The sequence below is a fragment of the Vombatus ursinus genome, unplaced genomic scaffold (assembly GCF_900497805.2).
Source record: "Vombatus ursinus unplaced genomic scaffold, bare-nosed wombat genome assembly UNPS02014807.1, whole genome shotgun sequence".
NCBI classification, from domain to species: Eukaryota; Metazoa; Chordata; class Mammalia; order Diprotodontia; family Vombatidae; genus Vombatus; species Vombatus ursinus.
This window is the reverse complement of record NW_020954585.1, coordinates 23,145,321-23,162,470: the sequence shown is the minus strand read 5'-3', so window position 1 is coordinate 23,162,470 and position 17,150 is coordinate 23,145,321. Positions and strand designations below refer to the sequence as shown.

The 17,150-nt window shown below is 39.8% G+C and overlaps 1 protein-coding gene across 1 annotated transcript; it reads right to left on the bottom strand.

Annotated features, from left to right (window-relative positions):
- Window positions 1–546: 546 nt before the first annotated feature.
- MED9 (mediator complex subunit 9) lies at window positions 547–13,079 on the bottom strand. The gene is made up of 2 exons (XM_027874974.1): window positions 12,667–13,079; window positions 547–809 (listed from the first exon to the last, which is right to left on the bottom strand). Exons 1-2 carry the CDS (start codon window positions 13,077–13,079, stop codon window positions 593–595), a joined length of 630 nt encoding a protein of 209 aa, XP_027730775.1. The 3' UTR covers window positions 547–592.
- Window positions 13,080–17,150: the final 4,071 nt, after the last annotated feature.

Sequence of the window (17,150 nt, the reverse complement as noted above, 5' to 3'; positions counted from 1 at the left end):
AAAAAAAAAATATTAAAAAAATTCTCTCTGTGGTGCCTCCATGAATTCAAAATTATATTCATTCTCACAGAGCCACCCATTAATCACATTAGACCCAAGCAGCACAAAGAGTAATTTGGCCAATTAACTCTATTTGAAAGTTTCACGAAACTTCCATAAATAGGAACAGTACGTACCTCGTACACACTGAACACAACCAAGGGGAAGGGGGTGTGAGATGGGAGGAGAAACTAAAGAATACCCTCTTTCGCACTGTGTCCTCCAGTACAGATGTCAAAACCAGAAAATGTGACAGACGGTTACTTCCCAGGAGGCAGCCACATAGTTTCAGCCCCCATGAAAGTATACCACTCACTTCCACTAGTAGGCCTTAATTCACACCAGAAAATGCTTGTCTGCGTGCCTCCAACCAGCCACAGTGACCTAACCACTCAGCACAGCCAACAAAGAAGTATGAAAAGAGCTGCTCTAGACAACGAGTCGCTGGGGTCCATACAGAACCACACCACAGGGGCGAGGGAAGGAAGAACAAAATGCAATCTTGGCTTCTCCGGTCCAGTTTTGTCACTTTTGTCACTGCAACATGCCTGCTTTATTCTTTGGGGATTTCAAACATACAGAGACTCTTATATTTTTGCAGAAGTTCATTTTTGGTTCTGACTTGCTCCCGAAGACTCTGCAGCTGCTGCTGTTGCTGTTCTGGACTCGAACTGATACCCGGCATAGCGCTAATCACTTTCCGCATCTCCTGGAACTTGGTCTTGAGAGCAGTCAACTCCTGGTGCATGTCAACACTGTCTTTGTCCATACTGTAGAAGGAAGGAACCAAAGGTCAGTGCCGACGGCTAGGAACAAGAATATACTGTGTCTCCAACCCCATGTGGGGTTGGACTAAATATACACAGCAACTGAAAAATGGCAAAGTTGGCTAAAATATGAAATTTGCTTCAATTTAGGACACTTCATAGATACCAATATTCCCAAATTCCCACTTCACCAGGAGATTTTAACAAGCTAGCAATGGCGAAAGCCTGAAAGATCGAGGCTTTAACTTGTTACCATAAAGGCTTGTTGTTCCAAGAACGATTATCTGCTTTTAAAAAGTCAATTCTACTATTTGGATATTTTCAATAAGAATAAGGTCTCTCTTATTACTGAATAAACTCACCCAATAAAGTCAGCTGAACTCCCCTTCCTGGCTTCAGACCAAGTTCCCTTTTAAATACTTTATATACTTCAGCTAACAATCAATCAAACAACAAGTGTTTAGGTGCCTACCGCGTACTAGGCATTATCTAGGCTAAAATCCCTGCTCTCAAAAAACCTACATTCTATCAGGGGAGACAGCATGTACACATATAAATATATATAGAATAAATACAAGGTAGTTAGGGAGGGAGAGCATTAACAGGGAAGGTCTCATGTCAAAGGTGGTGAAGGAAGAGAGGAGTTTGAGGAAGGAGTACATTCTAAGTGGGGGTGTCAGTGGGGAGGGCATGGCAAAGATGGGAGATGGAGTGTGAGAAACACAGAAAAGCTCAGTTTAGCTGGACTGCAGAGTAAGGGACAGCAGTAATATACAATGAGGCTGGAAGGCCAGGATAGGGAAGAAGAGTAATATATATTTTATCCTAGAGGCAATAGAAAGCCACTGGAATTTATTGATGAGTGACATAGTCTGACAATAAAGAAAAATACTGACAGCTATGGAAGGATGAATTGGAGTGGGGAGACTTGAGGCAGGGAGACTAAGACAGTCACTGAAATGGGATCATATTTGTAAAGCACCTTATAAACCTTAAAGCCCTATGTAAACACTATTATTACTAATATTATCTATATTCCAGCTTCAGTAGCATGTCATTAATTGTCTATTAGGCATTTCACACTGAATGTCCTGAAGGTATCTCAAATTCATCATGTCCCAACATAAAACTCATATTGCCTTCCAAACCCACTCCTCTTCCAAACATGAGTAAGTGAATGAAAAAGCATTTATTTAAGCACTTACTCTGTGCCAAGCACTATGCTAAACACTGGGGGTACAAATGCAAAAATCATGACCACCCCTTCCCTTAGGAGCTTACATTCTAATGGAGGTGGGAGGGAGAGACAATACTTAAAGAGGAATGGTAGTCACAGAGGTATATTGTAGTCACTAAATGAGAGGGGATGAGGTCCTGGACAAAAGTGGTAGCTCTGAGTAGAAAGAAGCAGTCAGAAAAAAAGAAATGTTGTGGTAAGTAGAAACAGTAAGATGTAGCTGGTTATGTGAAGAGAAGGAGAGGGAGGAGTGAGGAGTCAGGGATAACATTAAGGTTATAAAGGTGAAAGAGTGAGAGGGGTAGCACCTTCCACAGAAATAGGCCACCTCCTCACCAAACACCTTACCAGCTATACCAGAGCCCATGCCCTGGAAGACTTAAGCCTTTCATCTCCAAAATTACCTGTCCTGGCCCCCTTTGTCTAAATTAGTGAATGCCTCATGGCCCACGGTTCCAACTGTGCCTTACTTTACTCCTTTGCCATCTCTTACCAGCTGCCTAGCCATTAAACATGTAACCTGTACTGTCCTCTCTCTACCCCCCTTTCCAGTTGTAGAACTATAATCAAATCAACACTGCCATTATTACTGCCCTATAGCTCTCCTCAGCACACTTTTAATTTTATAAACTACAATATACCTCTGTGACTACCATTCCTCTTTAAGTATTGTCTCTCCCTCCCACCTCCATTAGAATGTAAGCTCCTAAGGGAAGGGGTGGTCATGATTTTTGCATTTGTACCCCCAGTGTTTAGCATAGTGCTTGGCACAGAGTAAGTGCTTAAATAAATGCTTTTTCATTCACTTACTCATGTTTGGAAGAGGAGTGGGTTTGGAAGGCAATATGAGTTTTATGTTGGGACATGATGAATTTGAGATACCTTCAGGACATTCAATGTGAAATGCCTAATAGACAATTAATGACATGCTACTAAAGCTGGAATATAGATAATATTAGTAATAATAGTGTTTACATAGGGCTTTAAGGTTTATAAGGTGCTTTACAAATATGATCTCATTTGATCCTTACAACAAAGTGGGCACTATTATTATCCCAAGTTTACAGATGAAGAAACTAAGACAGAGTGATTTACCCTGGGTCACAGAGCTAGTGGTCTAAGGCTGGATTTGAGCTCAGGTCTTCCTGACTCCAGGTCCAGCACCTGATTGTGCCTCTTAGCTATCTGTTATCTGTATTGAGATGATCATTCAATGTATGGGAGTTTATGAAGTCCCCAATAGAGAAAAAATAAGAGGTCCACCTCAAAGATCCGGGGAATACCCACAGCTGAAGGGGCAGTGATTTGAGTGATGATCCATCTCGCAGATCAGAGCTAGCATTACATAGTACTTTAAGCTCTGCAAAGCACTTTACATGTTAACTTATTATCTCAAATCAGAATGAGAAGTCGTCAGACAGGTAGGAGAAAAATCAAAAGAGTAAAATCACATAAACCTAGAGAAAAGAAAGTATTCATGAAGACAGCATGGTCAGCAATGTCCAATGAAGAACAGAGGTTAAAAAAAGACTGAGGACTGAGAAAACATCTTGTTCGGCAATGAGAGAAATCACTGGCTTCATTGTAGCCTACTCTATACTATCTTTATTACAACTCACCTAGATCAACAAGCTGCTCTTATGCATTAGAAAAATTAAAAAAAGAATATATGGATAAGTTTTTGAAAACAAGCAGCTGATTCAATGAAACTAACAGTTAATTCAATAAGCTGTTCTAAAATTAGGCCACTGAGGCAGAAAAGGGGAAAATTTGTCAATTATCATTTTTAAAATAAAATTTCTTTCCTAGTGGGGACATTTCAGACCAGATGGTGCTAATTCATTTTTCCTGAGCTTACGCAGGCAGGGTAGCTTTTTTCCAAAGGTAGCATATTACTTCCCTCTAAGTCAAATAACTGCCACTATCAACTATTTATCGATTGTCTATATCAGTACAAGAATAGGGCTTTTATTTTAGGAACCAAGAGTTGTCTAACCATTTAACTACTACCTTCCATCTGTCGTACTCAATTTAAATAACCAACCAATAGTACATCTTCTGCTAAATTCCAGGAAAAGGGCAACTGGTATTCTTGAAAATTACAAATAATTTTGAAGATAACTAAATAGGGAGGATTTTAAACAATTTTTTTTTAAAAGAAGTAATCTCAACCCAGATCCACAAGTGAACTCAAAACTATCCCTGCTGACTATGTTATCATTTGTTTGTTACTGTTCAGTCATTTAGTTGTATCTGACACTTCATGACTCTATATGTTTTTTTTTGTTTTTTGGTTGGTTTTTGGTTTTTGTTGTTTTTTTTTTGGCAAAGAGTGGAGTGGTTTACCATTTCCTTCACCAGTGGATTAAGGTAAATAAAAGTTAAGCAACTTGCCCAAGGTCATATAACTAGTGAATATCTGTGGCTGGATTTGGACTGTGGTCTTTCTGATTCCAGGTCCACCACTCTATCTACTAGGTCACGTAGTCATTTAGTTAAGGCTAAAAAATAATGAAAGGAAAGCTGTCTAGTGTGATATAACAAAAAAAAGATTTAACTAAAATTAATCTGGGAAACAAATTGTGCTAAAATATAAATAACTGGCTAAATTATTACTAACATGATTACTAATTACTTATTAAAGACCCTCATATGACCCTAAATTCCCCAATCTCCAAAGTCACCCCATTTCTTAGGCCACAGAAATACTTCAAGTAAAGTAAAACAGGTCTAAAGATAACAACAATCAATATGAAACTGTCTTATAAAGAGAGGAGCTGAACTGAAAGGAGGTCAAACAGTGTGCAGAAAAGTGTTTCCCTCCACTGAAATCAGCCCCAAGAGGCAGAGTATTTCTGTAGAGTCAAAACAGCACAGAGCTCTTGGGGTGAGGAAAATACTATATTCAGGAAATGCCTCACACTCAGTGGGGTCCCTTCTAAGCTAGGACTACTTTGAAACACTCAAACAGACCTAAAAAAAAAAAAAAGCTTTTCAAATAGCTCCCAATCCTCAAAAATGAACAAAAGCAGCAGCCTTTAAGTGGGCCTGGGCTTTTGTGTTCAAGGTTAGTCATAACCCTACCTTTAGAAAAAAAGATTAGTAGAACATATGGGGGTCAAGAAGAATAGGAAGAATAAATAAGGCCAAAGTCAAGAGCACCTTAGCATCATCCTAATATGCTCTAAAAGGAAGATAGAAAACATAGCTAGTTATTTGACAATTAGAACTGTATTTGTTATATTAGTTCTCTTATGAGATACTTTTTTCACCCTCAAAAGCCAACCTGGTAGAAAGAAACTAACAGCATAAAGATAGGATTTGCTGATGATGATTGTATACTTGGAAAATCCTAGGGAATGAGCAAAGATATTGATTGAGACAATAGCTTCAACAAAGTTGAAAGCTACAAAATAAATCCTCAAAATCAAGTGTCTTTCTATAAAAGAATAACAAAATCCAAAAGGCAGTAACAGAAAGGGAAATTTCATTCCAAATACCTACAAAATTCATAAAGAATCTGAGGATCAATCTAATCAAAGCAAACAAAAGACTTGTAAAGATTTGGTTATAAAGTGATTCTTAAAGAAATAAAGAATTTAAAAAGCTAGAGGAATATTCAGTGCTCATGGCTGAGTGAACGAGGCCAGTGTGGTAAAATTGACAATACTACCAAAGTTAACTTAGACTTTTAATGCTATACCGATCAAATTATCAAAGGAATAGTTCATTGAACCTGAAAAAATATAACAAAATTCATTTGGAAAAACAAAAGATTTAGAATATCAAAGGAAATTATGAAAAGAGGTAGAGACAAAAGAGGAATAGCACTTCCAGACCTCAAACTATATTATAAAGCAGCATTTATCAAAATCATCTGTTATTGGTTAAAAAAAGCAAAAGGGAAATCAATGTAACTAGATGAGAGGAATCAAAAACAATGGAACTCAATAAACCAGCATTCTATAAAGCACAAAACATAAATTACTTAGAGAAGAATGCCCTACTTGATAAGAACCTCTGGGAAAACTGGAAAGCACTTTGGGACAAATTAGACGTAGACCCACATCTTATACTATATTCCACAATATATCCCAAATGGATACAAGATCTTCATATTAAAGCTTCAGATTATAATTAGAAGAGAAACATATCATATATCTCACATCTATGAGTACAAGGTAAATTCTTAACCAAACAATGGATAGAGGCAATCACAAAAGATAAAAGAGATAACTGATTACATACAACTGAAAAGCTTCTGCACAGACAATTTTATTCACCTAGGATAAAAAGAGAAGAAACTGAATAGGAAAAAAAAAATCTTTGTAGTGAATTTCTCTAATAAGGGTTTGATATCCAAGAAACATAAAATGTGTGTGTATGTGTGTGTGTGCATAAACCAAAAGTCATTCCCTAATAGATAATAGATTGATAAGTGATCAAAGGATATGAACAGTTCTCTCAAAAGAATCGAAAACTATTAACAACCAAGTGAAAGAATGTTCCAGATCATTAATAATAAAGGAAAATACAAATCAAAACAACCCTGAGGTTTCCCCTCACACCTTGGAAATTGGCAAAGACGATAAAATACAACAATAATCAATGTTGGAGGGGTTATAGGAAGAAAGGCAATCTGGTACATTGTTGGTGTGAACTGGTACAACCATTTTGGAAAACAAATTTAGAATTATGCAAATAAAGTGACTAAAATGTCTATGCCCTTTAACCCAGAAATTGCATTACTGGATTTATACCCCAAGGAGCCACTGACAAGAAAAAAGTCTCCAATATACCAAAATATTTATAGCAGCCTTTTTTTTGTGGTAGCAGAGGATTGAAAACAAAGTAGATTTCCATTGAATGGGGGATGGTTAATTTATTTAAATTGTGGTACATGAATATAATGGAATATTACTAAGAAAAAACATAATAAATACAGAGAAGCATGGAAAGACCTACATGAATTGATGCTGAGTGAAGCAGAGCCAAGAAAACAATATATACAATGACTACAACAATGTAAACAGAAAGAATAACCACAAACACACACACACAAATCAAAAGTGAATGTTGCAAAATTATAAAAAAAAAACAACCATGGTTAAAAGAAGAAATATGAGAAGAAAACACTTCTAATCCTTCCCTTTGCATGCACATATTTTCAGACTTTTCCAAAGTATTGATCAGTTATGTTGATTTTTTTCCTTCTTTCTTTTGTCCTAAAAATATTTGTTATATGGAATGATAATATGGGAGGAAAATGGAAGGACGCTCAGGAAAACCATGATGATGTAAAAAAACAAAAAACAATAAAAACTTATTTTAAAAAAAGAAAATAGCATTTATTAAGAAACAGGGCCAATTATTTATGTATATGATACAAACATACTTATCACTAAAATCCAGAATTTTGATAAATCACAAGGCTCAAGCAGTGACATCAGAGAACTGTCAAAATTACTAAAATATGACTACTTTGGAACAAAAAAATTGGAATCTTGGCAAGACCGACGTTAAAGGAAAATGGCTGAGGAGGCGTTGGATCAAATCACGTCTGTGTGGCCTCCACTTTTCTAGACATTTTCATCAGTCATGGTAAGTGGGCTTATTTTCATGACTGAGGCAAATAATTCACTCCAAACAACAAGGCAGGGAAAATCACAGTATAGAATTCCAAAACTAGCTGTTTCAAAACTGGGGTCTCATTAGAATTTGGGACAGTATCAAAGGTTTTGAAAAACCAATTTAAACAACTTTAAAACGTACTTCCAAATGGGCAAAGATGAGAAAAGGCAGGAACAGTTGACGGTGGAGTGGCTGTAAAATTACAAGAACATTAATGCATTATTGGTGGAGTTATTAATTGGTACAACCATTCTGGAAAGCAATTTGGAATTATGCAAAACTAAAATGTCCATACCCCTAGAAATTCCACTGCTGGGCATATATTTGTCACTGACAAAAAGAAACCCTTTTTTAATACACCAATTATTTATAGAAGCACTTTTTGTGGTAGCAAAGATCTGGAAACAAAGTAGCTGTCCACTGATTGGGGAATGGTGAACCAAATTATAGTACATGAACATAATGGACTCTTAATGTACTATGGGAAAAGACAAACATGATGAATACTAGACTTAGAAGTGATGCAAAGTGAGGCAAGCAAAGCTAGGAAAACAATATCCACAGTAACTACAACAAAGAACGACCACCACAAAACAATCTTAGTGAAAGACTGAAAAATTACAAAGAACAAACTTAATGTGAGAAAAAGATAGAAGATACCTCACCCTGCTCCTTTGCAGAAGAGGGGCATACAATGGTATGAAACACTGCATATAATGTTAAATTTTTTTTTCAAGTGTTGATTGGTTTTAATGACTTTTTTTCTTCCTTAGTTTTTAGATTTGAGGTTGTTTTTTGCTTTTTAAAAGAGCCTGAGTATCCCTAACTTGCCCCAGTTGGAAGTGCAGCACTGGCACTGATGCTTTCACCTGCTCCATTTCCAACCTGGGATGCTAGATCAAAATCCATAACTGTAACACTTTCCTCTATTTTTTTTAATGGTGTGACTTCTTATATGTAGATCCAATCGGAATTGATAGGAGATGAGACTCAAGATGTCAATTAAAACTTATCTCTCACTCATCTGCTTTTAAGTTTTCAAAGTAATTCCTGTTAAATTAATAAGTTCCTTCCCAAGGCAGTTTGTGTTTTTGGATTTTATGAAATGCTATGCAATTCTGTTTGTAAGTCTTTGCTTAGTCTATTCCATGCATTTAGTACTATATTTTAAAAAATCTATTTCCAGGTCATTTTGATAATTATTGCTTTGTGGTATAGTTTAAGATCTAGTCATGCCAAGCCCACATCCTTCCTCTTGTTTTTATTATGCCTTTTATTATTCTTGACCTTTTATTATGCCAACTGAATTTGTTATTATTACTAACCTATAAAAACTATCAACACTCCTGGGTAACCTGATTAAGACAAATAGAAAGACAGAGGGAGCATTCATTAAGCCCTTACCAGGTGTGCTGTGCAACAGAACACTAATACAAACAAGGATAACAATTCCTGCTCTCAGGGAGTTTACATTCTAGTGGAGATCTTAAGACACTCCATAAAAGTGAGCCTGAAAGAAGGAAAAGGGCATGGGAGCAGTAGGGTTTGGATCTGTTAGCCAGGAAATGAGGTAGAGGTTTGGTTCAAGGTAACATAAAGCAAAAGCTCATGGGCCAGAGGCCATGGTAATTTCTGGAGAAAGAAAGTCCAAATTTCAGATGGAGAGAAGGTAGGGAAGAAGGTAGGAATGGAAGCAGTATGGGCGGGAAGATTTATTTAATAAAGTACTAAATCTGTTCAATAATATGAATTTGTTTATTCCTTCCTTCTTTGTTTTTGTAAATGATCGATCACAGTATGGAATTTGCTCATAAATTGCTTGGTAGGAATTGGTGAATTCATTTGGCCCAGGATTTTTTTTACTTTCCCCTCCCCCTCCACTTTTGGAGTTAATTTATAGTTTGCCCAATTTCTCTTTCTGCCGAAGGAGGAGGTGGGTTCCCTCTCATTTGATTTCCTCAAGCAAACGCTAGATGATCACTTGGTAGAGATGTTGCAGAGAGAGGTAGAGGTTTCTGAACTCCTTCCAACTTTGATGATTCTGCAACCTTACAATCAAAAGAATTATAGCTTCAGAATTGTACATTTTACAGATGAAGGAACTGAGATCAAGAGAATTTAAGTGACAACCCAAAGCCACACTAGTAGTTTACAGCAGAGCCCTGATTTGAAATAAGGTCTTCTGACTTTAAATCTAGTGTGATTTCCACTTAATGAGTTCAATTTTCATAAACCCTTTTTTCTTGTACTGCAGTGCTCAGATACTATTTGCAAAAAGGCCTCCATGGAAATAATTGCAGCTTATGTACCAACATCTACCAAGAAAGATGATGGACTAGAGAAATTCTACAAGAACTTGATAAAATTCTCCAAATTAAAATTAACATCTCCAGGTGACATTTAATCACTTCAATGCAAAGATGGGAAAAGTGGAGGATGGCAAGAAATTTATTGGAAAAAATGTATCAAGAAAAAGGTGTGAGAGGGGCCAATGACTTGTAGGCCACACAGAAGTCTAGGGGTAGGCAAGGATGAATTATATTCTGAATGCTTAGATCAAACAACTAAACTGATTGGCTCATAGATTTATATGAGTACTGGACATCATCAAGAAAGCCACTGTGGAGGAGGCTACTGTGTGACCTGGATCTTGAGGGATGAATATAATTTTGACTGAAATGGGACTGGGGATACAACATAGGCAACAGTAACAGTGAGAAATCTGACTGCTTACTTGCAGAAAAGGTCCCCAAAATCCAGATTGGTTATAGTTTTAGGCTGATGTTGGGGAACAGGACATGGGTTGGAAAAAATGGAAAAAAATGACAGAATTTTAGAACTAGAAGGAATCTTAGAGATTTTCCAACCTTTTCATTTTACGGGGAAAGAAATGGAGGTCCAGTGAAGCTAAGTCACTCTACTAGTCAATCATAGACCTGAGATTAGAACATAGATCTTATGTGCTCTCTAAACTATACTATGCAGCCTTTTCCAGTCTGGGACTAGTATAGAGGAGGGGAGGGGAGACTTGAATTCCTAGTAGAAATAATTATAACAATAGATGTGAATGCCTGTACAAATACAAGATGCTACATTATCTCATTTGATCCTTCCAATTCTGATTTCAGAGAAGAAAACAAGAAAAGAGAGGTTGAATGATCTGCCCAACGAGAGGGTACAGAGCCTAGAATTCATGTCTGGCAATTGGCTTGGGGTGGGGGGGGAAGAGACTGATCAAACAAGTAAAAAAATGAATGGAACAAGAATAGGTAGAGAGAAGTCAGAACCCTAGAACATTAGAACTAAAAGAGACCTTAGAGATTATCTAATCTAATCCCTTCATTGTGCAAAGAAGGAAACAGGCCCAGAATAGAAAAGTTATCCAATCACATAAGGGACCAGAAACTCTTAGGTCTTCTAACTTCTTGTACGTATTATTTCCAATGAGGGCCATCTCCAGTCATCCTGATCTGTATCTTGCCTCTGGACCCAGATGGCTCTGGAGGAGAAAGTGAGGCTGGTAACTTTGCACAGCTCTCCCTCACTTCAATTCACTTGTATGCCATGGTATCACCTCCTTAATGTCACCGTCCTCTTTGAGCACGAAGAACAACTCTTTCCAGTAATCTGTCAGGGATTTGATAGTGGATGTGCAAGTGGTACCAACTGTGTACAGCTCAGATATTGTGGAGAGATTAAAAAAAGAACGGTATTCATGCTAAGCTAAAGATTGCACAACATGACTTCATGGCCCGTTTCAGGAGTGTCAAGGCAGGCCACCCTGTTCCTCTCCTCATTAGTTTAATTAACAGAACGCATAAAGACATATGGCTTATCATACTGGGTCAATTTCAATGCCTAGATTAAGTTTCTGAAGGGGCACTAAGGGTTCGTTGTCCTCCATGACATTAACTTCAAAGGTTAGGAATTCCTGACCCCCAAATATCACACTAAGTCTTTAAGTCCCTGTCACACCATAGCCAGTGCCTTCCCTCTGGAATTATATTCCATTGACAACCTCTACATCTTGTACGCATAGTTTTTTGGCATGCTGTCTCCTCCATCAGAATGTGAGCTTCTTAAAGGCAGGGACCACTTTTTTTGCCTTTCTTTGAATCTTCAGTTCCAGCACACAGTGCCTGGCCTACACAGCAAGGGCTTAATAAATATTAACTTATGTTTCTTCTTTCTTGTGATATCTCCCATTGGTTCTAATTCTTCTTTACAACATGACTAATGTGAAAATAGGTTTAATATAAATGTATACATAGAGCCCATATCAAACTGCACAGTGATCTTGGGGTGGGAGGGGGAGGGAAGGATGGGGAGAAAATTTGGAACTTCAAATCATATGGAAGTGAATGTTGAAAACTAAAAATAAATAAATTTAAAAAATATAAATGTTAACTTACCACAGTGCCTGGCTTACACAGTACACCCTTAATTAATTTAGGACAGTATCTGGTTTACACAATAAGCCCTTGACTGACTTAGCGCAATGCCTAGCTGACACAGTAAGCACTTATACATGCCTGTTGCCTAAGCACAGTACCTGGCTTACATAGTAGGTGCCTAATAAATGCTTGACTGTCAAAAGGGGGATCACTGATGAAGAGCTGAATTTGGAAGAACCCTTCAAAGTCACCTCATTCCAACCCCTTCACTTTACAGAGGCCACTCTGTTGCTAATTGGCTGGCCTCTGAAACTTGGATCCTTGGCTCTTTCCACCGGCTGGCAGCTACCCGGGGTAGGCGAAGCCATCATTGGTTCATCCCGTTTCTTTGCCATGGCAACATGTACACTGCAAAGATCCACATCCTCGGGGTATTCCACAAATGCACTGAACGGACTGGAGATGCGAAGGGGCACGTCACCCCCGGGCAGTTTACCCTGGGAATGGGGGAGAAGGGGAGGGGGGAATGAGGGGAAGGAGGGGAGGGAGGTGGGGGGGAGAGGAAGGGGGAGGGGCGCTCGCGCGGAGAGCACGTTACCATTTGATGACGTCATGGACCAAAGGCAGGAAAGAGTAGGTCTCCTCCTCCTTGAGGCCCGGGAGCGGAGGGGGCTGAAGAGGAACCGACGCCGGAGGCTGCGGCTGCGATGGTTGCTGCTGCGCCTGCGGCGGAGGTTGGGGAGCGGGCAGGGGCTTCTGCTCCTGCAACGGCGGCTCCTGCGGTTGCGGCAGCGTCTCCTCCGCCGGTCGCCCGGAGACCACTCCGACGGTGGCCATGGCCGTTGGACCGGTGGACCCGGCGCTCCGCCGATTATCGGCGGGGCCTAGGCGAGAGTCGCTTCCTTTACACGTCACTGGGCGCGCCGCACCGGGGCGAGCTGGGTACGGGAGAGGCCGCGAGCCACCGAGGAGTCCGCCGCCCCGCCCCCTCCTGCGCTTCTTAGTGCGCATGTCAGGGGTATGTGGCGGAACGAAGGAGGACTGAAGCTAGACGAAGGAGAGGCGGGGGCGGGGCGGGGCCGGCGCGGGATGGAATTGGCTGTTGCTAAGCAGCGGGATAAGCCTGTTAGCGAGAGCCCTTCACTTCTCACCAATCAGACTTTTATTAAGCGCATACTGTATGCCAGACTGTATGCTGAGTGGTGGGAATACGAAAACAGACGAAAGACGGTCCCTGCCCTCGAGGAGCTTCAGTCTACTGGGGGAGAAAACATGCAAACAAATACAGAGCAAGATATATACAGGATAAATAGGAAATAACAGAAGGAAGGCACTGGAATTAAGAGGGGTTGGGGAAAGCTTCCTGTAGACATTGGGATTTTAGTTGGAATTTAAAGGAAGCCAAGGAAGTCAGTTGTTGGAACTGAGGAGGGAGAGCATCCTGGCATGGGAGACAGCCAGAGAAGATGCCTGGAGCCAAGAAATGTAGAATAGGGGAATAGCCCAAGAAGCCAGTGTCACTGGATTGAAAAGTATGTGTTGGAGAGTAGGATGTAAGAAGGCTGGAAAAATAGGAAGGGGGTAGGTTATGAAGGGCTTTGAATGCCAAACAGAGCATTACGTATTTGCATCTTGAGGCAATAGGAAGCCACTGGTTTTATGGAGTGTGTGTGGCATGTTCGAACTTGTGCATTTTAGGAAAATCATTTTAGTGGCTGCATGGAGAATGGATTGGAGTGGGAAGAGATTTGAGGCAGGCAGACCCACCAGCTGGCTTTTACATATATTGCATATAATAATCAAGGCATGAAGTGATAAGGTCCTATACCAGGGTAGTAGCAGTGCTAGAGGGAGAAGGGTGCATATTCAAGAGATGGTGCAAAGGTGAAATTGGCAGGCCTTGGCAACAGATTGGGTATGAGGAGCTAAGAGATAATGAGGAAACCAGGATGACTACTAGGTTTCCAGGCTGAGGGACTGGGAGGATGGTACTGCCCTCTACAATAATGGGGAAGGATTGGGGGAAAGATAATGAGTTCCATTTTGGACATATCGAGGACATATTGGACATCCAGTTCAAGATGTCTAAACAGCAGTTGGAGGTATGAGATTGGAGGTCAGCAGAGAGGTTGGGATAGAATAAGTAGATTTCAGAATCATCAGCATGGAGATGGTAATTAAGTCTGTGGGATCTAATGAAATCACCAAGTGAAGTAGTATAGAGAGAGAAAAGAAGAGGGTCCAGGACAGAACCCTGAGGGAATACTATGGTTAGAGGTGTGTTCTGGAGGTGGACCCAGTAAAGGAGACTGTTAAGGAGCTGGTTTTGGCTTCATTCTGGGGTGTGCCAATACATATTTAAAGACAGGCTCTCCAAAAAAAAAAGAAAGAAAAGTGTATTACATACTCACTTTTAAGTTTAATCTGTCTATCACTTTCATAGGTCTAGATAATCAACAAAACAATAAATTAAACCCTAATTTATAGCTTTTGCCCATTACCAAGGTGGATGTGCTTCATACTGAAAGTTTAACAATAGGCTCTCAGTAGTATATGACTGGATTGATTAGGTCCCACACTAACCTTCCCTGAAGCATCTGTCAAAATCTTGTACCTCACCTTGCCTGAGGAAGGACTCCTTTGGAAGAACTGACTTCCTTCTGGGAGGACTGAGTTTCTCCGGAATAGGAACTGGAGACCATTGGCCTTAGGGTTCCTAAATGCTGGGGGTAAAAGTGGGGAAGGTACTGGGAGACATAATTTCTCTTAGGCTAGTGAGCCTGAAATTCACACCTACTTATCCCCTCCATCCCTCTTCCCATACTACCATTTTTCCCACCTGCCTTTCTCACCCCTCACTGCCAATCCATGCCTTCAAAACTAGATTCCAAACCTACCTCCAGGAAACATTTCAGTCAGTATTAAGCACCTACTAAAGTACTGTGTTAAGTTCTGAGAATATAAAGACTAGCAAAAGACAGTACCTGCCCTCACAGAGCTCTCAGTCACAATCAACTAATGTACAAACTAGCTATATATAGGATAAATTGGACATGATCAATAGAAGGCACTAGAATTAAGGAGGACCTCCAAGAGGAAATTTTAGCTGGAAATTGAAAAAAGGTAGGGAGGCCAACTTGGGGAGATGAGGAGGGAAAATGTTCCAAGAATAGAGGGCAAGCAGGGAAAATACATGGAATCTGGAGATGGATTGTCTTTTTCAAAGAGCAGCAAGAACACTAATGTCCCCAGATTTCAGAGTACGGACAGTATAAGTTATAAGAAGACTGGAAAGGTCAGGGGCAGGGGCAGGAAGCAGTTGGCTTCCACAAACATTTTTTTAAGTCTACTACTCACTGTAGACTTGTAGGTGACTCAGTATACTGGACTTGGAGTCAGGAAGACCTGAATTCAAATCTGGCCTCATACACTTCCTAGCCTTGTGACTCTGACCACATCACTTAACCCTGCTTGCCTCAGTTTCCTCATCTGTAAAACGAGTTGTAAAAGGAAATGACAAACCACTCTGGTATCCCTGCCAAGAAAACCCCATAGATGATGTTGGTGTGCTATGGTCCATGGGATCAGTAAGACATGACTGAGCAACAACAAAAACTACTTACTTTGTGTGAGGAACTATGTTAAGCACTGGGAATACAAAGTCAAGGAGTACAAAGTCCTTGCCATCAGGGAACATACATACATACATGTGTGTGTACAGGTATACATACATACATTCTACTGGGATAAGGGAGAGTGAATGACATAGTGCCCTGTTGCCTCTAGTATAAAATATAAAATATTTTTGAAACTAGCAAGGAAGTTAGAGAAGGCTTCCGATCTAGCTCCCTCATTTTGCAGATGAGGAAATTAAGGTCCAGGCCACACAAGTAGTAAATAAAAGAACCAAGATTTGAACCCCAGTTCTCTGACAGCAGATCTAGGACTCTTTCCCCAATACCACACTGCCTGCCATTTAAAACCCCACTTCCTGGCTCCTAGCTACCTTTCCAGTCTTATTCCTCATTACTCTCCAGCACTCTCCATTTCAGCCTCTGTGATATTACAGTTCTATAGCATTACTCTAATCAACATAATATTAACAACTAGCATTTATATGGCATTTTTAAGAATAATCACTTTACAGATACCTCATTTTATCTTCAAAACAACCCGGCAGGTAAGTGCTATTACTATCCCCATTTTACTTTATTTTTTTTTCTGAACTTAAGAAATAAAACAAGCATTTCCATAACAAAGTCCAATAGTAAAAAAAAAAAAAAAGTTTGCACATGAAACTGCAAATCTGTTTTGCACAACTTGCTTTTCCTTTTAATTATATAATAAAGTTATGTAGCTTTCTTTTTTCCCCTCTCTCATTAGACACAAATATGTATATATGTGTAAATCTATACTATATATACTTCTATTTATCAGTTCTTTCTCTGGATGCAGATAGCATCTTCCTTCATAGGTCTTTGTAGTTAAACTATCCCCATTTTATAGATGAGAAAACTGAGGCAGACATCCTTGTGACTTGCCCAGGACACACAGCTAGTATCTGGAGGCAGGTTTCTAACTTAGATCTTCCTGGCTCCAAGCCCAGGGGCCAGGGTCTAAGTATTACCACTGGACCCCTATACTTGGCTTCGCCCTAGTGGGACCTGACTCTGCCCCCACTATATCAAATCAAGTGTTTCCCAGTCACACCCCTCTTCCCCCCCCCCCGCCCCATGCTAAGGATTTTCCCCCTATTGTCAGAGCCCAGGTGCTGCCTTTGTCTTGCTATTGCCAATACTGGCACTTAACTCTGTGGCCCCATGCCAGGCTGAGTGTTTCCTCTGCACCCCCACTTCCCTATACTTTGTAAACAGTTTTAGGAAAACATTAAGTCTTCCTTTACACTCTTTCTTTGTAACCCCTTTGTAGAGTTGTAACAAAACTCTTTTAACACCTCCTTTATAAATAGTAAGCACTTAGTAAACAATGAATGAACGAATGAATCTGAGGCTCCTACCAACTCCCAAATTCTCTAGGATTCTAAATACCAAAATTATCTTTCATTTGCCTCAGACTACAATG

Coding starts and splice junctions, on each gene's coding strand:
- MED9 (XM_027874974.1), bottom strand. CDS start 13,079: ATGCGCACTAAGAAGCGCAGGAGGGGGCGGGGCGGCGGACTCCTCGGT. Junction 810..12,666: donor GTCCATGACGTCATCAAATG/GTAACGTGCTCT, acceptor TTCCTTCTACAG/TATGGACAAAGACAGTGTTG.